At 36.2% G+C, this 25,467-nt stretch overlaps 1 protein-coding gene across 1 annotated transcript in view; it reads right to left on the bottom strand.

The window, feature by feature from the left end:
* LOC131765446 (putative selection and upkeep of intraepithelial T-cells protein 1 homolog) overlaps window positions 1-25,467 on the bottom strand; it is a 111,959-nt gene that overhangs the window by 11,807 nt on the left and 74,685 nt on the right. The window contains 2 exon segments of the mRNA XM_059079088.1: window positions 21,470-21,592; window positions 25,039-25,120. Of these exon segments, the coding sequence (XP_058935071.1) occupies window positions 21,470-21,592; window positions 25,039-25,120 (205 nt within the window).

Below are 25,467 nucleotides of genomic sequence, written 5' to 3'. Positions count from 1 at the left end.
CCATCAGTTCTATTTACTACTTTTCACATGCACCATTGCTCATGTTACTTTTTATCATTTTCTGTCCTGCATATTTCTTAGCTTGTCTCTTTCAATTTTTGAAATATAACATGTATAGGTGTTTTATAATATTCTGTCTTATAATTGAAATATCTAAAATTGTTTTGGATCTGTTTCTGATTTCTGCTGAACTTTGTCTTTGTAGCTCTAATTTATTTAACAGATATTTAATAAGGGCCTACTATGTACCAGGCATATTTCTAAATACTGGGGATTCAACAATAAACAAAAGTTAAAAGACCCTGACCTTCTAGAGCTTACATTTTAGTGACAACATTTGGCATTAATGAAATGAAAACTACCATCTCTGACTTCTCTATTGGCCCTTTCAGGGTCTTATGAATATGACAGACTTTTAAAGATTTGAATTGAACGATCATGGCTCCTTCTTTATCAGTATTTGTCCATTTGTTACTCAAATAGATTGACTTCAAACTCCTTCAACATTGTGATGATATCTAGTGCATACTGCATATTCAAATTTTGCCTTCTACCACTGAGCTGCAATTACAAATAATTTTGTTTTATCAAACTGCCCAGTGGCTCATTGTATTATCTCTATGACATTTCTGGAACTCTTTGCTTCTACAGCTCCTAGCCAAGAGTATAAAAGCCAATAAGAGTCTGTCTTCAGTTACCTGTGGATAAGTGAGTAGAGATGGCACCTCACAATTTGCATTCATGGTTCAGCCCAAATTGCATGCACCCTCTGGCTTATCCAAACTACCAAGTCTTATCTTGTCATAAAGCCTAGAGTTGCTGTCACAAAATAGGCTCAGAAAAGACAAGCAAGTGAGGGCTAGAAGACAGATTTTCCTTTGTCAATGCTCCCTCTTCTCCTTCTTTAGGGGTCTGTACACATCTGTTTCCCTTATTTGTGTATCTTTTCCAGTCTCCGTTTCATTTTGTTTAAAAAAATATTGTTTTTTAAATCTTCTCTTTTTTTCAGTCTCTGTTTCCAATGATCTGTTCCCATTGTATCATATTTGGATGTGTGATATACGTGTAATCCTGACTGTACTGATGATATTTTTTGCCATACTCATTTCTCATCTGCTGTAAACCCTGAAGGGTAAGGGAGGCAGCAAGAGTAGGAGCTCTGAGGATGTTGTCTCCTATAACCCCACCTGAATCCCCTGAGTGTTAAGCCTACACTCTTAAAACTTCTGTTACTGGATTAAGTAAGCTTAGAAGAAAATGGTAGCATGGGTTATTCACATGTTTTCTTCTGCATCAGCAGGAAGAACAAGGGCATTTTAGGGTTTACCTCGTCTTGCTAAGTGCTCATTCCACTAAATTCCAAAATCCCCCTTAACCAATAAAAGAACACATAATTGTGACAATGGGGGTTTTAACATTTACATTAAAGACAGCGTCAGCAGAGAAAGACCTCAGCCCAGCCACACCTAGCTGCTGACCAATTAATTGTTGAAAGTTTTCTTTCCACAGGGAAGGTCCCCTTTGACATCTGCATGTAACTCTTCCTTCACCTAAAACTTATGACACGGTAATGAAGACACATGTCGAGGGTGGAGTAGCATATGATCCAAATCATGAACAATTCCCATGTGAGTCACATGTAAGCATAAAGAAAGAGCAGATGCAATAGCATAAGAGCCAGAGCAACAAAAGCAGATTCATTTCATACCCTTCTGAATGCCATAGCTCCAAATCCTAATTAATCACTCAACCACCGTACTTCTCTGGGACTAATAAATATGTGTAGTTCCTTTAAGAAATTGGGGGTTACATAGTGAGGAAGAATGGAGGCCACATTAAGCTTCATACTCTGCCCTTTCAAGCCCATGAATAAAACTTAAAAAAAAAAAAATCCCACTTACTGAAACTTTTCTCATTTTGCTTAAAGTTCAACATTTAATTCTAGAGACTTTTTCCCCCATGTGGGCCATAGATACCTCAACTTTAGTCTCTTTTATAATCATTTCTTCCAGTTCTAGATACTGGAGATAGAAAAGAGGTAGAGATATTTGGGCAGGGTTACAGAACCTGAATCTTCACTTCTTGTTATTTACTATCCACTGATTATACCAACAATATTCCCAAGAGGAGTAATAAACAGGAATGGCTAGGAAAATTAGCACTCCATAGTATTAAGAACTTTCTCCAAAAGAGTTAAACTTCAGCAAGTGGAGATTGGGCCTACTGCTATTTAAATTTGAGTTAAGCCTCATACCATGAACTAAAATGGCACCAAATGGTTTAGACCCATAAGTTCAACAAAGACCTGTCCTGTTGACTTTACTACTACAATTGTGAAGGAAGGCTAGTACAGCAGGGAACAGCAGTCAGGAAGAAAATCAGGACAAGGGTAAGAAAGGAAAAAAGTGTGTTTGCCCAAGTGGTGTCTTATGTTAAGGCTCTGCTTCCTGCCAGAGATGAAAATGAAGGCCCACATACAGGGAGAGGTAGCATATCATCCAAATAGTAAACAATGTCCATGTAAGAATAGCATGCCAACAAAAAGAAAGAGCAAAAGAAACAGCATAAGTGCCAGAAACGGGCTGTGCTCACCCTAACATAAGTTCATTTTGTCCCTTTCTTGCCACTGTTCTAGGTTTTTCCCTTCTGTCAAAAGAGGATCAGGTAGATTCCAAATTGGTCCTAATTAGGTGGTGTCCAAAATATCTACCAGTGCCCTAAGCTTGTGAATCAGGAATGCCCCTTTCCTGAGAGGAGCCAAAGTGTGTGTCTTCTCCTGACTTGTTTCTATCTAAGTCAAGCAATTGCAGAGGTATCAGCCTTCCTTTACTTGGACTGCAATTGCCAAAGGAATGGGTCATAGCTATGATATTTGAGTTAATGTTCTACTTCCAAACCATATCACTTAACGTCTTCCCTGACAAATATATTCCAAATATCACAATATAGAATTAGAAATGTACGTGTCTTGGGAGAGACTCTACTCCCTTTTCAAAATTGTATTCTCCAAGTTTATAGTAGGCAGCTCTCAAATTTTGTAGCTTGCACGATACTTAAACCATTATCTTTGCTTATCTTTATGTATCTCTCCATCATTCAAGGCTTCTTGAATGACACTTGTAATTTACATGAAAATGATTGTTGTACTTGTTTACACTCTAGAACTTAACTGTACAAAACATTACAGTCAAAGGGGTTCTTTTCTTTCTCCAATTTTGTTCTATCTAGAAAATGTAGATTTTCACCTTGATCTTCACTGTCCTATGGATGTCAGTGAGTACCAGCATGGCCTCTGATGTACACTTCTCCTCCATATCTAACTTTAATTAGGCTTGAATCTATACACCTTTAGTAATGCTCACTGATTCCCTAACAGGTTTTCTACAGTGATGGACATTCAACTTCTCATCTGAAACAGGACACTTGAAGACAGTAGAACCAGTAAAATAACCAGTAAAATAAAACTGAAGAAAAAGCATTTTGGACTAAGAGCCTGCACTTTTGTGCAAGCCCAAATAATTTCCAATGTATGAGAGCAAATTAAATTTTTCATAGATGTTCAAAGACTTCTAAAATATATTATCTATGTATCTTCTTTGCAAATTTACATGAGAAATTACCTGAGCCAAATGTAATTGTACCATAGTTAAGATCTCAAGCTGGGAGAATATCTCATATGTAGGAAAAGTGGTAAGTTAAGAAACAAATAAACGTATCATAAAATCTAAATATTTCCCTGAAATGTTCCAAATGTACCATAATCAGAAATATAAATGGACTAAAATCTCTGATTTTCAAACTGAGACTCAAATTGGATGAAATTACAAAATAGAAGATGGTTGGTTTTCAGGACATATGCTATGATGGTTAATTTTATGTGTCAACTTGACTGGGCTATAGGACACAAGATAACTGATAAAACATTATTTCTGGGTGTGTCTGTGAGCATGTTGCCAAGGAGTTTAGAATTTGAACTAGTAGACCGAGTGAAGCAGATGGCTCTCTCCAATATTGGCAGGAAGCATCCAACCTGTTGAATCATCCAATCCAATAAAACAAAAAGGTGGAGGAAGGGCAAATTCTGTCTTTCTTGAGCTGAGATGTCCATATTCTCCTGCCCTCAGACATCAGAGATCCTGGTTCTCAGGCCTTCATACTCCAGGACTTAACACCAATAACCCTCAGTTCTTAGGCTATTAGCTTTAGATTGGGAGTTACACTTTCAGCTCCCCTGGTTCTCAGACATTTGGATTTGGACTGAATTATACCACCAGCTTTCCAGGTTCTCCGGCTTGCAGATGGCAGATTGTGGTACTTCGTGGTCTCTGTAACCACATGAGCCAATTCCTATAACATATGTCCTGTTACATCTGGAGAATCCTGACTAGAGTGTATGCTTAAAACTTAATGATGAAGTCAGTTTCAGTGTAAAGGGATGAAAAAATAAATACCTGAAAAATAATTCTGCATACTGATATTAATACTAGTAATTACACAGAAAATATAATTGCTACACATTAGTAATAGGTGCCAGTGTTTTGAATTTTAGCCATTCTGGTTGGCATGCGGTGCTATCTCACTGGGTCTTAATTTGTATTTATGTGATGACTACAAATATAACTTAGTGAAATGTATTGGGAAAAGGAATACATTTAAACATGATATACTTGTCTTCTCAGTGCAAAATGAATCCAAGGCAATGTATGAGTGTCTACATGAGACTTTAAGAGAGTGAACTTTTATACCTTAATCCAAAACACCAGAGAAGGAAAAGTTTGACATGGACCTAACAACTCCAAAGAAAGATTTCTGGGGAAGGTGGGGTTTGAATTGGACTTTTAAGATAATTAATGTTTTGGGCTCAGAAATTAGGAGAAAATAAAGCAAGAGAGGGCAACACTCAGTGATGCTAAGGGATAGAGTTTTTGTAAGAATGGCTTGTTTTTAAGCAGTCTTGCTTCTCTCTTAGTTCCCCGGTGATTTGAAAAGTTCCTCTGTAAGATCTGCATGGTGGATGAGAACTAGGAACATGCTAATGTACTTCTCTGATGACACAGTTAAATGAATTGTAGAGTCTGAGTTCAGCATATTTCTGAGAATGAGTTGTATCTGGAAATCCTTGGCTTTCTGGCAGGACTGAATTTTTATAATAATAGGAATATTTTGTTCAATATTATTAGGTCTGAAGAGTAAATTGAAAAGGACATTTATTTCTAGGGTTGTACAGTACACAGATTATTCATTTTCTTTCCTTTAAGCCTAAAACAATCATGGTCCGTATGGTAATTCACATTGATTTTAAATATATATATATATTAATACACTATTATAAATTGTTACACATAAATTTTAGAATTACAAACACTATATTAAGTTATGGAAAATATTTTAAATGACTTAGGAAAATATTTGTTTATTGCCCTCTCCTTGGGCACATCTAGAGATGTTTAAACTTATTTAAGCATCAATGTTGCTTCTTGGAGAAAAGAACTTCACTTAATTGAGATGCGGTACTGTTTTTCATGGCCAAGATGTGTGACAAGATAGTAAATGAGCTCATTAAAGTCACCTTGTCTTGGGCCTCATTTCCTCATTGGTCATTACTGAGTTTTGGTAAACTAATTTTTACTGAAGTGTCAGTATTTTGTCATCCCTGAAACATGACATTTTACCACAATGTCCCATTACATTTTAGTAGTGGTCTGAGGTTGGTTAAAGCAGTTGTATAAAATTCAGTGAACTGCATTTTAAAGAATGATGGCCAACACAACTAGTCACAAGAGGGAGATTTTTTTGACTGAGCAACTCTTTAGCAGTCAGCAATTTGTACCAAAGGAACAACATGAGATTTAGTTTAGCAAAGCTTCTGATAAAAGCAGTAATGGCTTCAATAACCCTATATGTCTCAAATATTTGTACCCACCATCCCCTATTCTGATGGTTCTCTAAAATATTAGTATTACAGAGAACTCTTTTACATTTACTACTCCATAGTTTTGTTTTCTTGTGCAACATCATCTAATTTTCTGCTTTCACATATTTCTGTTAAGTTGATGATTTCATTATCTCACTTGTCATGACCTAAGACCAGATCCCGATCCAATTGCCTGCTACCTATCTTTACCATAGACACATTAAAATCAATACCCAGAATTGGTACGCCTTCTCCTTCAATGCTCTGTAATTCTGTTTTCTGCACTCCTATTTTTCTATCTTGATTATTAGTATCTCTATTTTTGTGATCTCTCTAAAAATAAATCTGGGCATCACTCTTAACTTTTTTTATCTTCTCAGACTCTTTTCCTGCCCTCAACACAGCCACTTGTTTAATCAGTACTGTTCATTTTTCCCTCAAAATATGCCTTTTAGAAGTACTTCTCACTAATGAGGAATTGACGAATCACTTTGGGAACTGAGGAGGGCAAGTATATTAGAAAGTTTGGAACAGGGATGGGATAGGAATTAACACCATGCATTTGAAAAATCTCCAGATGTCAAATTAAAATAAAATGTAAAATATACCACAAAAAAATGTTTAAAAATGGGGTAAATTACATGAAGACAATAAAATATAAGAAAATGATTAATAATATATTATTCAAAAGTATTATTCTGATGATAGAAACTGTTTTATGGACAAAGATAAATGAACAGAATTGACTTAAAATACTGAAAATCATACTATATCAACCATAGTATATCAGGGATGATTCTTAGAAAAGTAAGGGGTACAAATTGTTGCCAAAATTATATTCCTGGAGTTTGGGGTAGGGCAGACATTGAATATTAGTGACAGTATATTGTGAATCATAGATTACAACAAATATATTTCTCGATACCTCAAATTTATTTAAAAACATACAGAATTGTTTCTTAAGTAGGTCATAGGTGAGCTATTTTTAAATAACTTTAAAAAATCTTTCATAACAGATTTTTCAATGGTGTGCTTTTTTTTTCCTTGAAGGGAGGGGGGGAAAAGGAGCAAATTTTCTTAATTATTTGAGAAAGCTAGCATATTTTGATATGCACACTGTCAAAGAGCACCAAAAAAATATACAACTTTTGAATTTAGCCAAGAATTATACATATAATATTTGTAAGTGAAATTAAACATTACATGAAAATTAACTTCTAGCTCATCCAAGTAGAGGATCAGAAAGATCTTTACCATTAGGAAACTTATTAGCATAATATAATGCATCAATTATTCCAATGAGAAATATGATAATGTTAATACAGTTGATGCCATTAGAGTTATTACATTTCAAATGAGTTCCTAACTCAAGAATTAATCAAAAGTAAAATGTCTATTTAACATTACATATATTAACTTTCAAAAAGAGAGTATTGGAAATATCAAGTATTATTATTATTAAGTAGCTAGAGAGAATGTTCCTTATTCCTGGCATTAACTCATTTAAGAAGGTAGGTAGGTATGCCTGTAGGAGATGGGCTAAGATACAGAAGTTTTAAATGAGCCCAAGATCAGAGTTAAAAGTCCCTGTATTTTTGAGATGTTGTTTATATTGGATACCATTGGTAAAAACTTTGGAAAGAAGATCTGAGTATCCTGTGGCTTGACTGATACTACACTTCTAGTGGAGTCTGAGGTGAAGATCTCTGACTTTATATACACCAGAAAGGGGTCATGTTTCATTTGAGAGTATACCCTTAGCAAATCAAGAAGCTAGATACAAACCAAGAAACTAGAAAATGAATTTCAGAAAGTAAAATGTAGTATCAATTCATATAAAAACAGAAATCAAATAAAAAATGTTCAGATTCCCAACAAAAAGAACTGATTTTTCCCCTAGTAAAACAGACACCATTGTTAAGACTTGTTATGAATAAAAGGGACAGGTCATATATAAAAATATAACAGGAAGGAGTAGATAGTTCTGCCTCAAGCCATGACAGAACAAGTGGTTCCTGAATAAAACACGTATTTATAAAATGCTTGAGTACATCAGTGAAAATGGTAAAGTAAGAAACTTCAAAAATCCTTCCCTAGTACAGACTGAATGTTTGTGGTCCATGCCCTTGCCCAAAATTCATATGTTGACACCTTAACCCCTAATGTAACTTATTTGGAGATAAGGCCTTTACAGAAATAATTAAGGTTAAATGAGGTGATAAAGATAGGGCCATGATCCAGTAGGGTTAGTGTCTGTATAAGAAGAGACATGAGAACTCATGCACTCTCTCTCTCTCCCCTTGTTTGCACAAAAGGAAGGGGTCATGTGAGCACACAATAAGATGGTGGTCACCTACAAGCCAGAAAGAGAAGCCTCACTAGAAACTAACCATGCAGGCACCCTGATGTGGGACTTCCAGCCTCCAGGACTTTGAGAAAATAAATGCCTGTTGTTTAAGCCACCCAGTTTATGGTATTTTATTATGGCAGCCTGAGCTGATTGATACTTTCCCTTTATAAAACAGTAAGTAAACTAGGAAAAAATGCACCAGAAATCAACTTTTTTTCAGAACTCTGGAAACTAACCACAAGCTTGCAACCAGGGAAACACTTAATCAGAAAAAAATAGCTGAATTTCAGTAAGAACAGTGAGTTTGTGGTATTCTAACTTAACCTGTTCTTATCCCCTGCTTTCCAGCTCAGTGGTAACCTTGAAAATAACAGCCTGAATTCCCCTATTAGTACTGGAAGAATGAGTAGAATGGACTTCAATAGCAAAGGTACAAGCAGGATGGAACACACATGCATGAACTAGACCCTCACTAGGAGGGACTGGAACCCATTTGTATTCTTATTGCTTTTGACCTTGTTGAAGAGAGTATGTTGCAGAAACCAGAGCCCTTCATCACAATTGACACACACACATTGATTCATGGGAAAGTAGAGCAATTGCAGGTCTAGCTTCTACATCATGCCAATGAAAGGAATCAGCAGATCAGCAGCAACATATACAAGCTACAAAAATGGCTGCTGCTTCCATTCCACCCTCCATCCCTAGGAATTTTCCTTATGGCCTACCCTAACTGGAAACATAAATGAAAGGGCATTCTGGAAAGTGTAGTCAAGTTGACACACATTTAAGGACACGATCACAATGTCCTTAGATAAATTTTGTATTTTTACATATGAGAAAGGACAGAACCCTCTGAACTTAAACTAAGGGAAAAAATGGACGATAGAAACAGACCTAACAGACTAAAGTTGACTGAGATAGTGAAATTAACTGATAAGTTTAAAATAACTTTAATTGATTTGTTCAAGCATACAGAGGAAGAGATAGATAACACTACCATAGAAGTGGAATCTATGGTAGGAAAATATTGGGGATTCCCAGGAGGAGAAAATATAACTTCTGAAATAAAAAACTCATTGAAAAGAGTTTAGCAGCATATTCAGCAGGAAGAACATGGGATTAGGGAATTGGGAGACTATTTAATTGTAAATATCCAAAGTGAAGAACAGAGAGGAAAAAGAATATAAAATAAAGAAAAATGCATAGGGATATAAGAGAAACAGTGAAAGGATCTGACAGGTATGTAGCTAGACACCCAAAAGCAGAAGATGTATTTGAAGAAATAATGATTGGAATGCTATTTTTAAACCCATGTATTAATGGAGGTATGTGAACCTTAAGCAGGATAAACAATACCAAACACATGGTAGTCAGACTATGGAAATCAAATTGAAACAAATCTGTTTAAAGCAGTCTGAGAATAAAAGGCATATTGTCTTCAAAGAAGTAACAATAGGACAGATCGCTGACTTTTCAACAGATAATACAAAAGGCAGAAAATAATGGAATTATCTATTTGACACATCGGAAGGAATTAAGTTCCAACCAGGATATTGTTCCAGATGACACTATCCTTTAAAAATGTAGGTTAAATAAAGTTGATTCCATAGTGGCCTTAGAGAAGTAATTCTACTTTAGTTTAAGGAGAAATTTACAGACAACCAAATCTCCTGGTTCTTGAATCAAATTAAACAATGTTATATGCCTTTATCCTGGCATAAAAAGCTCAGTCAATGACTGTATTTCTGTAAGTCAGTATTTTTGCTTCAAGACTTCTAGCTTTTTAGGAAGACTATCTCCCTGATATCTACCATGTGGATCTCCCTCTGAATGTAAACTTCTTCCAAGTTTCTTCTAGATTATAGATGGAACTTGTTTCTGCCCTTGGCCTTTGTTACAACTTCAGTCATTATGAAAGCCAACCCTGAAATAAATTTATATACAAAAATTTTCCCTTGTGTCACTTATCAGAGTAAGTACTCTGGCTTCATTTGGAAACTTTATGCCTCCTACACTTATTTTGCAAAATCATCCTTTTAGTTCAATGCACAAAAGACCTGTTATCTGTTTATTTAATTTTTAACTGTGGACTTTCATGCTAATAGCCCTCTGATGCATTTCCCTGATTGATATCAGATTTCCTCTGATATATATGTAATTTATGAGCTCCAAAACTACTAATAAACCATAATTGAAGGATGTAGAGAATTGTCTTTTAGAGTTCTCTGCTTAGGAATTTTTGTCTGATTTTCTTCTCCAAAATGATTATTTACTGTAATTTGTCTTAAAGTTTACTCTCCTTACCCCTTTACATGGATGTAGATTTTAACACATCCTAGAAAGAAAATTCTAACATTCAGAATTCTCCAGCCAGGAAGAAGTGTGTCTCAAGATAACCGTGAGTTCACCATACTTGGGAGTATTCAAGCAAATAATTGACACCCTAATTAAAAGATAAAAGAAATTAATGGAATTTCTTCCCTATGCTAGGTAACTTGATGTTTGAAGCCTTTTGTCTATGTGTTATTATGGGACTCCAATTACTTGGTTTTCTTAGCATCCTCAGAAATCCTTAAGCCACAGCTGTGATTGTCCCATATCTTTCAGTACATCTATATGCAGGGAGTGATGTCTCGTTACAGCCGTATGCTGGCTCTACTCAAAGTCACTTGCAACTCCAAGCTCTGCCACATCTTTGGGTCTTGGTCTTCTTCCTTACTGATCCTAATTTCTATATAACTCCATATAGAACTAAAAGTAAACAAGAACTTAGAGGTGAGGGTTAATACTGCTTTTTCAACATGTTCCTATTCGAAAATCTTGGTTTCCTAATTTTTACATTTCCTTTCTCTTTCTTCCATATTTCCAATTCCCACCAAATGCTTATTGGATGAAAAGTGTGCTAGAAAGTATATTTATACTCATGATTAGTATAGCCATGTAATTTTATTACTGTATTATTTGGGACTGATAAATGTGCATGGCAGATAGTGTGGGTGCTCTGAGGTATTCTTTCTCTGCCTCATTTTAAAGTCCTCTGAGATTTGTCATTGGTCTATGATTCCCTGTCTCAGATAAGTTCAGATAGGAAAAACATTGATCTGGGTTACATTTGCAAGAACTTCTACTTCAGTAGTCTTAGTTGAGTTCTAGGTATCCAGATTCTCATGCTATTTGGGGTTGCTTTCAGTAACAATTTTATTGCTTCAACACCATTATCAGCATTAAGCAGGAATTAAGGTTCATCTTTACTGTGAATTTGTAAGTGTGTGTGTATATTTTATAACACTGTGTGCACATGTCTATTTAAAATTTCATTTTAAGGCATTTTTCTCAGCATTCTTTTGCATTGGCATGTAACACTTTATGTGTTATTCTCCTATTTCCAATTTTTGGTACTAAATGCAATGCTGCTAAGAAAATTATACAATGTGTCTCCTTGCATAGGAGCTTCAATGAGATGTATACCAATATGTGGAATTCCAGAATTAAAGGCTATTTGAATTTTCAGCTTTACTTGATATAGCTGCCATTTATAAAATATATCTGCCAAGTATCTTGATGAATGGATCAAATAATGAAGGAAAATAACAGGAGGCACAATACATGCAAACTCAGAGTTAAAGGGGAAATTGAAAATTCACTTGTATTAAACATTATAATCCTGAAATATTTTCAAATGACTATTTAAATTGATGATACTTATGTAAAGATAAAAATATATCTGTGAGATCCACTTTAAGAAATATTTTATAAGCCACTAATATCTCTTCTCATTGGTTAAACTTGACAGATGGAAACTAATGTAGTAGAGGAAAAAAGCATAAAAATTACTAGAATATGAACAAAGTTAAAATGCTCAGGAAACTTTTTGTTGTTGAGAAAAATAGTTAATAGACTGATAAATTGTATACCTTTTAAACTTAATTTTAAATTCCCAAATCTCTAATATTGCACAAGTAGAATTAAAATATTTCAACAAAGAGAAGAAAAATATATACTGAGAAAAATCCAATCTATCCAAAAGAGAACATTAAGGAAAATAAAAAACAAAGATGTATAAACAGAAGAAATGACTTTAGGAAATAAAAGTTACTGCCAAAAGTTACTGCTATTAGAGGTAGTAGCTACTTTTAGAACTAAAATGAAATGAAGGTTAAGAACATGAAAAATGTTTAATATCATAGTTTTTAAGGAAAGACAAATTAAAACCACAGTGAGTTACCATTATGCACACATTAGAATGGCTAAAAATGCAAAGATTGGCCTTACAAGTGTTGACTAGAATGTGGAGCAATTGAAACTCTCATTCACTGCTGGTACGGCTTTCAAATGGTATAATCACTTTTAAAATAATTGGCAGTTTTGTAAACAGTGAAGCTTACACATATAATATGACCTAGCCATTCCACTTCTAAATATTTAACCAAAGAAAATGAAGACATATACAATCATGCAAAAACTTACATGCAAATGTTCATAGCAGCTCTATTTGTCAGAGCAAAAAAACTGGAAACAATCCAAAAGTCCATCAACAGTTGAATGGTTAAACAAAGAGTTGCATGTCCATACAATAGAACACTATTCAGCTGTACATTTAACAACAAGGACAAATCTGAAAATAATCTGGATAAGAGAAGTGTGACAAAAATGAATATGCCCTTTATGACTCCATTTAAATGAAATTCTACAAGATACATACTAGGGAGTTCCCTGGTGGCACATGGTTAAGAATCTGCCTGACAAGGAAGGGAACACAGGTTCGAGCCCTGGTCTGGGAAGATCCCACATGCCTCAGAACAACTAAACCCATGTGCCACAGCTATTGCGTCTGTATTCCAGAGCCTGTGAGCCACAACTACTGAGCCCATGTGCCACAACTACTGAAGCCCACACACCTAGAGCCCATGCTCTGCAACAAGAGAAGCCACCAGAATGAGAAGCCCGCACACCTCAACAGAGTAGCCCCCACTTGACGCAACTAGAGAAAGACCATGCACAGCAATGAAGAGGCAACACAGCCAAAAATAAATAAATAAATGTATTTTTTAAAAAAAGATACATACTAATCTGTTGACAGAAAGCATATCAATGTTTTCCTGAGGATGGTGGTGGGGAGAGAGTAAAGAATGGATTATCAAAAAGTACAAAGAAAATTTTGGAATTAATGGATATTAATTATATAGTTTAAAGGGTGTATGGATATGTCAAAATTTGTCATGTTGTACACTTTAAATGTGTGCGATATAATGTACATCATTATACCTGGATAAAGTTTTAAAAAAGAGAATAAAAGGGATGACTCTCTCGATATAAATACATGGAGAATTAAAGGAGCATATGCAAATTCTTTGCAATTTTAACAGCACTTTGAATATGTCCTCTCATTACCTTACATCCTCCACTGATTTTGATAAGTCAACCATGAATGGTGTGGTTCCCTTGTACGTACATGATGAGTCTTATGCAGATATATGTACCATAACTTCTTTAACCATTCATCTGTTGATGGACACTTAGGTTGTTTCCATGTCTTAACTATTGTAGATAGTGGTGCTATGAACATTGGGGTGAATGTATCTTTCCAAACTAGAGTTTTTGCCTTTTCTGGATATTTGCCCAGGAGTGGGATTGCTGGGTCATATGGTAGTTCTATTTTTAGTTTTTAAAGGAGCCTCCATACTGTTCTCCATAGTGGTTACACCAATTTACATTCCCACCAACAGTGTAGGAAGGTTAAGAGTGCATTATTAGTGTTTATGTACTATGCACTAATTTTTAGAAAGTTTTGGTTCATGGTTCTTATCTTTATTTTGTGGATGACCTTTTTATTCCTGCTTATTTCTTTTTAATGTTTTTTTACAGAATATTAATATATCTTTCAACATATATTTTGGTAAAAGTTGCATAGTTTTGGTCTTTGCATCCCTGTATTTTCAACTTTTCTGTCATTGAGCATTAGTTAAGTCTCTTGTAAACATCATAGATTTGAAAATAGTTTTCTTTCAATGGACATGTTTAATTATGGATATATATGACATTTAATTACTGATGGGTATAGATTTATTTCTATTTTCAGAGTTACTTCCATTTTGCCCTGTAGATTATTTGTTTTTATTCCAGTCATTCCCCTAATTTGCTGTCTTCTGATTACTTTTTATCTGTCTTCTGATTACTTTCTATCCTTTTTTATTTTAAAGTTAACAGTTTGCACAAGAGCTACAAGTGAAATGCAAACTTGAGTTTACAAATATATTTTACTTGCCCTCCACCTGGCAATTATTTGGCTTTATATAAAATTGTAAAGCCACAGTTACTTTCTTTGGAAATCTTAGCATATTGTTCCTCTGTAGTCTCTTTATCCACTGTCCCAGATGAAACATTTGATGCTTGTTTAATCCCTTTATTTCCTTGGCAGGAAACCTGTCAAGGAAATAAAATGGATTTGAGGTATTGTAAATTAAAATTTTAGTAAGGCAAGTAGCTGAAATAAAGACATGTTTGAGAACAAATTGATTTCCTCTGAGATGCCAAAAACATCTTTGGAAAAGCCATGAGAAAAAACTTTTATGTAGAAGTCATTAACTTGAATTCCCTGGCTTAAATCAATGAGAGGGAAACCTCTGCTGGGAGAAAGTGTACAAGGAATAAAGGCATTCTAGAAAGGAGTCTGTTTTAATTTGCACAGTATCTCATTGTAACTGAAGTAAATGAATACCCTGGTGAAAATATAATCAATAATATATATTCACTCTCTCTCTCTATCTTTCTCTCTGTCTTGTTCTCCCCCCACTCTCTTCCTGTACTCTTATAACTCAGATAACAGTAAATCACTATATGTTGTGCTTGTTTGCTTGGAAAAGGCTATTGCACAATAATAGTGATGCTTACATCATAAGACACATCAGAAACTGCAGTGGATTTGTGGATTTGCTTTTAAAAGTTTTCTAAATATTCTTATACATCCCCTTACCCTTCTGGAACTTGAAAAATTGTGAAACATAAGAGACATCAAAATGGAATAATCAACTTTTCAACACAGGAGAAGAGCTAAACTCATTCAATGAAAGGGTGCAGAGAAAGCAGTTATTGAAAGAACAATGAGATTCATACTAAAACCCTAACACAAACTTGGTAGAATCAGAGAAAACATTAAGAAAAATTGTAGAAAATGAATTTGGAGAAAGTATTTTTTCTTTGTAAAACAAAATTGACTTGATTATGGGAAGTGGTTAATTTTTTTAAAATTTAAAAATCTCGGGCTTCCCTGGTGGCTCAGTGGTTGAGAATCCGCCTGATGATGCAGGGGACACGGGTTCGTGCCCCGGTCCGGGAAGATCCCACATGCCGCGGAGCGGCTGGGCCCGTGAGCCATGGCCGCTGAGCCTGCACGTCCGGAGCCTGTGCTCCGCAACGGGAGAGGCCACAACAGTGAGGGGCCCGCGTATCGCAAAAAAAAATAAAAATAAAAATCTCATAGCTAATTTAGAGCATTTCAATTTATCGTCAACTTTGACCATTTTCAATTTTGGCCTATCATGAGGTTGCTGTTATAAACTCTATAATATTAGCAATGTGAGACATATTAATAGAGTGTAAATGGTGATAAGTAGAGTGAACTGGGTCTTTTCAGTTGACTACATTGTATAATCTCTCTTTCAAATCAATTAATGTATTGTCATAATTTTTTAAAGTAGAAATCTGGGAAAACCAAAAAGATAATTGGCAAAATCTTTGAGCAGCTAATGCAACTCTTTCATTGGTCTCCATGGGATACAGAGGAGCAGTGCTCAGAAATGGCCTTAGGGAACCAAGTGGATGAAAACAGGATTCATTTTTAATAATTCTGGTCCTCTCCACTGTGAATGACAGTAAAATTTCTCCTTGATTCTAACTCTTCTTTTAATCCCACTGGGTCAGCAGGTAAACCTGATTTTTTTTTAACATCTTTATTGGAGTATAATTACTTTACAGTGGTTGCTGCTTTCTGCTTTACAACAAAGTGAATCAGCTATACATATACATATATCCCCATATCTCCTCCCTCTTGCGTCTCCCTCCCACCCCTCTAGGTGGACACAAAGCACCGAGCTGATCTCCCTGTGCCATGAGGCTGCTTCCCACTAGCTAGCTATTTTACATTTGGTAGTGTATATATGTCCATGCCACTCTCTCACTTTGTCACAGCTTCCTCTTCCTCTTCCCCCTCCCTGTGTCCTCAGGTCCATTCTCTACGTCTGCGTCTTTATTCCTGTCCTGCTGCTAGGTTCTTCGGAACGTTTTTCTTTCTTTTTTTGGTTCCATATATATGTATTAGCATACAGTATTTGTTTTTCTCTTTCTGACTTACTTCACTCTGTATGACAGTCTCTAGGTCCACCCACCTCACTACATATAACTCAATTTTGTTTCTTTTATGGCTGAGTAATATTCCATTGTATATATGCGCCACATCTTCTTTATCCATTCATCAGTTGATGGACACCTAGGTTGTTTCCATGACCTGGCTATTGTAAATAGAGCTGCAATGAACAGTGTGGTACATGACTCTTTTTATTTTTATTTTTTAACATCTTTATTGAAGTATAATTGCTTTACAATGGTGTGTTAGTTTCTGCTTTACAACAAATTGAATCAGTTATACATATACATATGTTCCCATATCTCTTCCCTCTTGCGTCTCCCTCCCTCCCACCCTCCCTATCCCACCCCTCTAGGTGGTCACAAACCACCTAGTTGATCTCCCTGTGCCATGCAGCTGCTTCCCACTAGCTATCCACCCTACGTTTGGTAGTGTATATATGTCCATGCCACTCTCTCACTTTGTCACAGCTTACCCTTCCCCCTCCCCATATCCACAAGTCCATGCTCTAGTAGGTCTGTGTTTTATTCACGTCCTACCTGTAGTCTCTTCATGACATTTTTTTTCTTAGATTCCATATACGTGTGTTAGCATATGGTATTTGTTTTTCTCCTCCTGACTTACTTCACTCTGTATGACAGAGTGAAGGTCCATCCACCTCACTACAAATAACTCAGTTTTGTTTCTTTTTATGGCTGAGTAATGTTCCATTGTATATATGTGCCACATCTTCTTTATCCATTCATCTGTTGATGGACACTTAGGTTGCTTCCATGTCCTGGCTATTGTAAATAGAGCTGCAATGAACATTTTGGTACATGACTCTTTTTGAATTATGATTTTCTCAGGGTATATGCCCCATAGTGGGATTGCTGGGTTATATGATAGCTCTATTTTTAGTTATTTTAGGAGCCTCCATACTGTTCTCCATAGTGGCTGTATCAATTTACATTCCCACCAACTGTGCAAGAGTGTTCCCTTTCCTCCACACCCTCACCAGCATTTATTGTTTGTAGATTTTTTGATGATGGCCATTCTGACCTGTGTGAGGTGATATATCATTGTAGTTTTGATCTGGATTTCTCTAATAATTAGTGATGTCGAGCATCTTTTCAAGTGCCTCTTGGCCATCTGTATGTCTTCTTTGGAGACGTCTATTTAGGTCTTCTGCCCATTTTTTGATTGGGTTGTCTTTTTGATACTGAGCTGCATGAGCTGTTTGTATATTCAGGAGATTAATCTCTTGTCAGTTGCTTCATTTGCAAATATTTTCTCCCATTCTGAGGGTTGTCTTTTCATCTTGTTTATGGTTTCCTTTGTTGTGCAAAAGCCTTTAAATTTCATTAAGTCCCATTTGTTTATTTTTGTTTTTATTTCTCTTCCTCTAGGAGGTGGGTCGAAGGGATCTTGCTGTGGTTCATGTCATAGAGTGTTCTGCCTGTGTTTTCTTCTAATAGTTTTTTAGTTTTGGGCCTTACATTTAGGTCTTTAATCCATTTTGAGTTTATCTTTGTGTATGGTGTTAATGCACAGAGATCTCTTGCATTCCTACACACTAATGATGAAAAATCTGAAAGAGAAATTAAGGAAACACTCCCACTTACCATTGCAACCAAAAGAATAAAATAAGTAGGAATAAATATACCTAAGGAGACAAAAGACCTGTATGCAGAAAACTATAAGACACTGATGAAAGAAATTAAAGATGATACAAACAGATAGAGAATATACCATGTTCTTGGATTGGAAAAATCAACATTGTGAAAATGACTATACTATCCAAAGCAATCTACATAGTCAGTGCAATCCCTATCAAACTACCAATGACAGTTTTCACAGAATTAGAAGAAAAAATTGCACAATTTGTATGGAAACACAAAAGACCCCGAATAGCCAAAGCAATCTTGAGAAAGAAAAACAGAGCTGGCGGAATCAGGCTCTTGGACTTCAGACTATACTACAAAGCTACAGTAATCAAGACAGTATGGTACTGACACAAAAACAGAAATATAGATCAATGGAACAGGATAGAATGCTCAGAGATAAACCTACACACATATGGTCACCTTATCTTTGATAAAGGAGGCAAGAATATACAATGGAGAAAGGACAGCCTCTTCAGTAAGTGGTACTGGGAAAACTGGACAGCTACATGTAAAAGGATGAAATTAAAACCTTACTTTTGAGTGGATGAATACTGGGTACAGTCTCCTTTCTGCTTCCCTGTATCATTAACTTGTGCCTTTGGATGCAAATTTATTGATTGGGTTGTTTTCCTTAGTGGCAAAAACTAAGCATGAGAAGCATAAATCTGTACTGTAGGAATCATGGACTTGTCCTTGCCTTTGTTTAATCTCAAAGGGTGGAATATTTCTCCACATTGGAGAGGTAATGAGGGTCTGACTCCAGGCCAGATTCCCATGTGTGATTCCTTATGTCCAATCATAGGAAATTACAAAGGCTTTGTGTAGCAGGCCCCATGTGGGAAATCTGTCCTCCCCACACCAGGCTTAGTGCACAGTCAATGCCTTGCCCTTTCTGGAGGAAGATGCATTGAAGGACTAGGTCTCCGGACCCCAGCAGCCATGCTCATATGCATACCTGCATTCCCAGCCCAGGTAACTCCTTTTGGAGGCCTTGTTATTGGGGTTCTCAGCTGAGATGCTTTTTAGTCACCTCTTCTGAGACCTTCTTTTATTGGGAGATGGTGTCTTGACTAAAAGCTTCTTCTCCACTCTGACTCAGTATTTTTACATTCTAGCCCTTCTCTGTCTCTCCTCCCCATCTGCTCTCCCCTGGGTCCATAAAATGGCAGGAGCCTTTTGTTCAGTGTTCTTTATAGTGAGACACAATTTTCCCCACCTGTGCTGCATGTCACCTTACCCTTACTCAGTGCTGTTCTATGGGGGAAATGGAACTGTAAGGAGCCACCACAGCTTTCCTTTTTTGGCCTCTTATTCACCCACAATAAGGGGATAAAAGCTTGACTGTTACTTTTAGTTTTGCTCATTGTCCTAATTGGCCACGTCAACATCTAGCAGCTCTCAACAGGTAGTACAGAGAAAGCCAAGAGTCAATGGATGCAAAGATGAAAAAACAAGTACCCATTTTTGTGGTTCTAGGTTAGAGGCTTTTTTTTTTTTTGGTTTAAGTAAAAATAATTTCTCTGTATTGTCCATAATAACTTATCATGGATTTGCATTGTATTCGGGAGAAAAAGTCTGCTAGTAATTAAGAGTACATGTTTTCGTAACCTTGAATGCATTTTTTAATGGAACGTTTTAGGATTGTAGATTACTGGTGGAACATGAGTATTAAAATTTTTCTTCCCGTGTGACTAATTCTACATTTCCTTTCATTTTCATACGAAGATTATATCTGCACAATAAAGCCAGGACTTTCATTGTTGGGCATTAGTTAGGGGATTTCATTAGTTCACATGCCTTACTGTGAACACAGGCTCATAAATGTTCCTGTCCAGCCTTTGTGGACATCTACAAGTTTCCATAATATTAAATTATTATTATTAACTATGATATTAAATTTTTAATTCTGCCTTTGAGATCAAAATAGAAGAAAACATCTAAACCTCACAAAGAGCTCAGTATTGAATGTTTCTGAGTGAAACACTTGGGCCTTCCAATTTTACTTGAGAGAACTATCACAGGTGTGAAGTCAGAATTGAGACTGTCACTGGAGTTTGAGGCACTAATACTGCACTTGTAGAAACCCTGGATTCTCAAGGCAGCTATAATCAGAAAGCCCTTATAAGGCACAAGTCTTCCTCTTTTCCCTCCCTCCCTCCCTCCCTCCCTCCCTTCCTCCTTTTCTTCCTTCCTTCCTTCTTTCCTTCCGTCTCTCCTTCCTTTCTTTCCTTCTTTCTTTCTCTCTTCCTTTCCTTTTTAAGGAAGGAACTATATTGTGTACATTTCTTTCAGGGATATCAGCTGATACCTCTGTGAGATTTTGAGAGAACAGGTAGAGACAGTGAGGGGCAGTAGAGATAGATGTTTCAAGAGATATAGAAGCAGAGAGGAAGAGATAGACAGATTTCACTGGGGTAGAATGACCACTTCTGGTCTTCTCCCCCTCTGATTACCTCCCTGATGTGTGTGTATGTGCAGGTATATGCATGCATGTGTGTGCATGTGATATTTATTGAGTGTTTACTTGGCACAATGTTAGACGTTTTACATCAAAATTCCTAAACTTCACAATCTCATAATTATCTTCTGCATTTTGTGGAGGAAATAAAAGTAGATCAGAAGGGATAAGCCATTAACCCAAGGTCACTCAGCATGGTTAAGTCAGGATAAAAACCCAACTCTCTGGATTCAAAAACTATGTTCTTTTCATTAAGCAACCTAACCTTTCTTCTCTAGCCTGAGTAAAACCTGGTCTCAAAATCACCTTATTTTTTCTCTCTTTTTTTTTTTTAATAGAGTACTCCCCTCACTTCTATTTTCTTTCCTCCATAATCATATTTAGTTGAATTTAAAGTTATCCTGAGAATATTATCATCTTGGCTTGGGCAGCTTCATTACATGTGTAGTTTCATTACATGTGCCAAAGATATCATGTTATAAAAGTACACATCTGACAAGAAAATCTCCAGTGTATTATTCTCACATCAAATCCACCAAGAGCTTTGCACATTAACAGATCAAGAGAAAATCTACAGGTCTTTGTTTCTTTCCCCAGTTATTAAGGCACAAAGACTGGAAAGGTCCCTTTTGTAGAAACCCCAGGAGCCTCAAAAAGGCTACAATCTGAGATTGTATCTGGAGACCAGTTGGAAGAAAGATGCCTTCTGAGTTACCACCCTTCCCATTCCATTTACCTCTGAATCTAAAGTAAATAAAGGAAATGACCATGGTGATAAAGACCATCAGAACACACAGGATCAGAGTCATATCTTCCAACTACATGACATCCAACTGGAAATGTGGATCTGAAATGGGGACTGGAAAGAGATGCAAGAATTAAAAGGGTTACAGAGGGAAAGGAGAACTGAATTACAGACCAATAAATTTACTTTTCACATTCCTATTGCTCCATACTTCTGGGCTTATGTGAGGGTGAAGGAGAAGTAGGCTGGGTTATGTGGATGATCCTGGAGATGAGTACATTTGGCCTAAGTCTGGAAGAAGGCTGCAAAGAGGCATATACCCATTCTTTCACCCAAGCATCATGACACTTGCTCTGGTTGGCCAGAGTCTGAAGGACAGATAGACACATTATACCTTTATCTTCTTTATGTGGTGCTGTAGCCCCTCAAGAATTTCAGACTCCTTGAGGAGTATGGTGAAATAGAATAGTCTAAGATGAACAGAATATCTGAGATGAAAGAGATCTTACAATTCTCAAAAGTCATCCTCTTATCTGGAGCAGAAGTCTTCTGTAAAGTATGTTTTCTGGGTGATTATAAAAGTGGAAAACACCCCTAACTCATAATATTGATTAATATGTCTTGTGATTGGAGCACCATTGCCAACAGTTAGGGTATCTGTTTCAATACTGGACAGCTATGTCTATTAAAAATTACTTTGTTATATCAACCTTAGTTTGTTTCACTGACATGATTGTTCACTGTTTCATACTACCTTGTAAAGAAAGACATCCAAGATGGTAAAGATGAGGAAGCCAAAGTCAGGAGTCTTAAATCCATGTCCTTGAAATAACAGTTGAAATAATTGATAATATTCTTGTTGGAGAAGCAAAAACTCAGAAGTCACCAAAGTTGTTGCCCACATGATATATTCCATATGGTCTTAGACTGTACAAATGAAGGGTAAAGCATTCACCTAATTAATATCTACTTTCCCCTATAATTTGATATAAATTCTCTGCCCTTAACTAGATCAGAGATTCCTTTTATAAGGGTAATGGCATAAATTTTTAAAAATAGCAAAATTGCCCTGCGATTGTGTGCATAAGGTCAGAGAGTGGAGAGTCTGTAAGTCTCTCTCGGTCACATGCATCTATTTTTCTCACATTAAAATTTAGGAGAACTTCAAACCTCTTCTCATAAGGGATAGAAAATAATTTAAAACAAAATTGAAAGAAAAACTTGGAAGTAAGATAGTACAAAAATGCTAAGAGTATTTAATCAGAGGATTGTGTGTGTGTGTGTGTGTGTGTGTGTGTGTGTGTGTGTGTGTGTTTAAATCTAAGCTGAGTTTTTAATTTTCTTTCCTTCCTACATGGCTAGGAAGCATGGCTTCTAAGCATGGCTAGAGCTGTTTATGCTTATAAGGAAAGTTAAGATGATGGTGGGGTGCGAGTGAAGAAAGACATGCCATAAGCTTAGGAGAAAAGGGGAGAAGGATGATGGCAAACACATGTAGCAGATGAGACACCAGAGAGGGAATTGAGACAGAATCCCTAGATTATGCTAATAGTAATGATAGTAACAATAATATCATACATTAGTGTTGTTTGTACTATGTGCGAAGCCAGGCCAAATAACTTTGATATATTGACTAATTTAACCTAAAATAACCTTATGAAGTAGGCATTATCATCAATATTTTAAGGATGAGGAAACTGCAGTTCAGAGACTTTAAATAACTTTCTCAAGTTCACACAGGTAATAGTATTGCCAAGAAGTCTGACTCTAGTCTGGCACTGATTCTTGGAAATAAATGGTATACATCTCTTTCAGACTGAGTGTCTTCTGCATTTCTTGCAGAATTAAAATATACAATGCTTGTGGAATTTCCTGGCAATTCATATTTGTTAAATAAATTGATGAGATTTCTGAATTGATAAACCTCAAGAAGGAAAATCAGTCCAGAAAGGCACAGCAAACAGAAAGTTGCCAAATAGGGAAGAAGGCTGCTAAATGAGATAGTTGTAGAGGAAGCAGCACCTTCAGGGGAAAGTCCATTTTAGGTAAAGAGAAGAAAGTTCAGTAGCAATTATAAAAGAGGTTAGTGGATAGGTGTTACCTGTGTAATTACCAGGAGTTGTGAGCAGTGTGGGTGGAGGCCTCTATGATCAATGACTCAGTTTTAGGTCCTCAAGGTAGAGAAAGCAAAAATAAAATTTTAATTCCCAGATTCATTCTTAAGGATTCTGGGTCTGCTTCAACAATGAAAGTGACCTGCAGCTTATTCTTGGGGCTTTCAGTTATATCCAATGGAAGCCTCATAAATCACTAAATGCCCAGGCTATATTTCCCTGTAATGATACATTCCTTTTCACAAGGCTGCTATGACTAAATATCTCTTTCTTTTTTACTTTATTTTTAGTCTTTCAATAGAGGAACAGTACACTACAGTTGTTTAAACAGAGAGCTAAGGAGTCTAAGTGCCTGGTTGGGGTCCTGGCACCACCATCACTTAATGGTGTGAATAGCTATTCAACTTCTTAGTGTACCAGATTTTATCACAGATAAAATCTAATTCACGGAAAACTAAATATATTAATCTTATAAAATGCATACTGTACATAATAAATATTTAATATATACTAGCTATTATCATAGCATCTTGCTCCTTTCCTCCAGCACTGATGGATATGGCATTTAGTCTGCTAACATGGTTAATAAGCAAGACTCAGGTATGGACTTTCTTAGAGTAAAATATAAAAGCACTTTCAGTCTGGTCTGGTTTAGGGTATTTTGTCTTTATTTCATAGGAGAAGATTAATAAATAAAATCCTCTGAATTGTGCAGCGCTACTTTGTGACTTCCGCATTGTGATTTTTGGCTATAGCTACAGCTCCAGCTATAATAAAAAAAATTACCTTACCTTGCTGATCATTGACATGTATACATAATTTCCATGGGGACCTCAAAGATAGAGCTGATGACACATTTTAAAATATGTTGGGTTCAGCTATCCTCAAACTTTCACAATTGCCTTTTCAATTTCACCCTCCAAGAGAGTCAAAGAGGAGAAGGATCCGTTTCAGTTGTCCATACAGACCATAAACTTAAGCAAAATATCTGTGGACATATGAATTATTTTGAGAAGAGGACTTTTTAACTTTGCATCATTCTCTAAAATAATCTATGACCCCAAAAGTTTAAGATATACTGAATTATTATCTCCTCTAAGATTAAACTACAGGAAGAATTGGCATATTTTATTATGTGAAATGATGGCTGGATTTTTGGCAAAAATATAGTTATTACACTGAAAGAAATATATTCTTTTGCTATGGAGGAGAAGCATCAGCAGTTTGTATCATTAAGCCCATAAATTCTGGAGGCTGGAATCCAAACTCAATGACATGAGATACAAAAGTTTATTGTTCATGTAATTCAAACAAATATTTGAGGTACAAGAAGCCCAGGCTTTCTGATAAATAGCCTGTTACTCTTCTTCAGCTAAATGTTTTGCCAGCTACTAAACACTTGGGAAAGGAGACACTTTCGTGAAGTTCTCATCTTTCTGGTCCCACATACCTCTTTTTTGTGATGCAAATAGATAATGAGGAAGACAATCACACATATTGAAGTCAAGACTACCGGTATGCCCACTGACTGCAGGAGCAATCTGAGGGAAAAAAGAGATAATCATCAGTTATTGGTGTGGAGACAATTTGCACTGGGAGAAATGCACCAAGAAAGCAAGAGTTATATTTTAATGCCATCTCTTTGTATTTATTTAGAATAGGACCAAGGGAAAAAAAATATGGCTAAGGCTTAGGACTAGAGGATCCCAAGGATCTAAAGACTTAGGTCTAAAGCTGTTTGTCACTGGGACAATAAGCAGAGCTGTTTCTAGGATGGGACCAGTTTGGGGCTGAACCTAAACAGAACCAGAGAAGAGCAACTTATCTTTCTTTTTCTCTATCTAGCCCATCAATCAACATGCCTCATTTGGAGGA

The sequence above is a fragment of the Kogia breviceps genome, chromosome 1 (assembly GCF_026419965.1).
Source record: "Kogia breviceps isolate mKogBre1 chromosome 1, mKogBre1 haplotype 1, whole genome shotgun sequence".
Classification (NCBI taxonomy): Eukaryota; Metazoa; Chordata; class Mammalia; order Artiodactyla; family Physeteridae; genus Kogia; species Kogia breviceps.
This window is presented reverse-complemented; position numbering and strand designations above follow the sequence as displayed.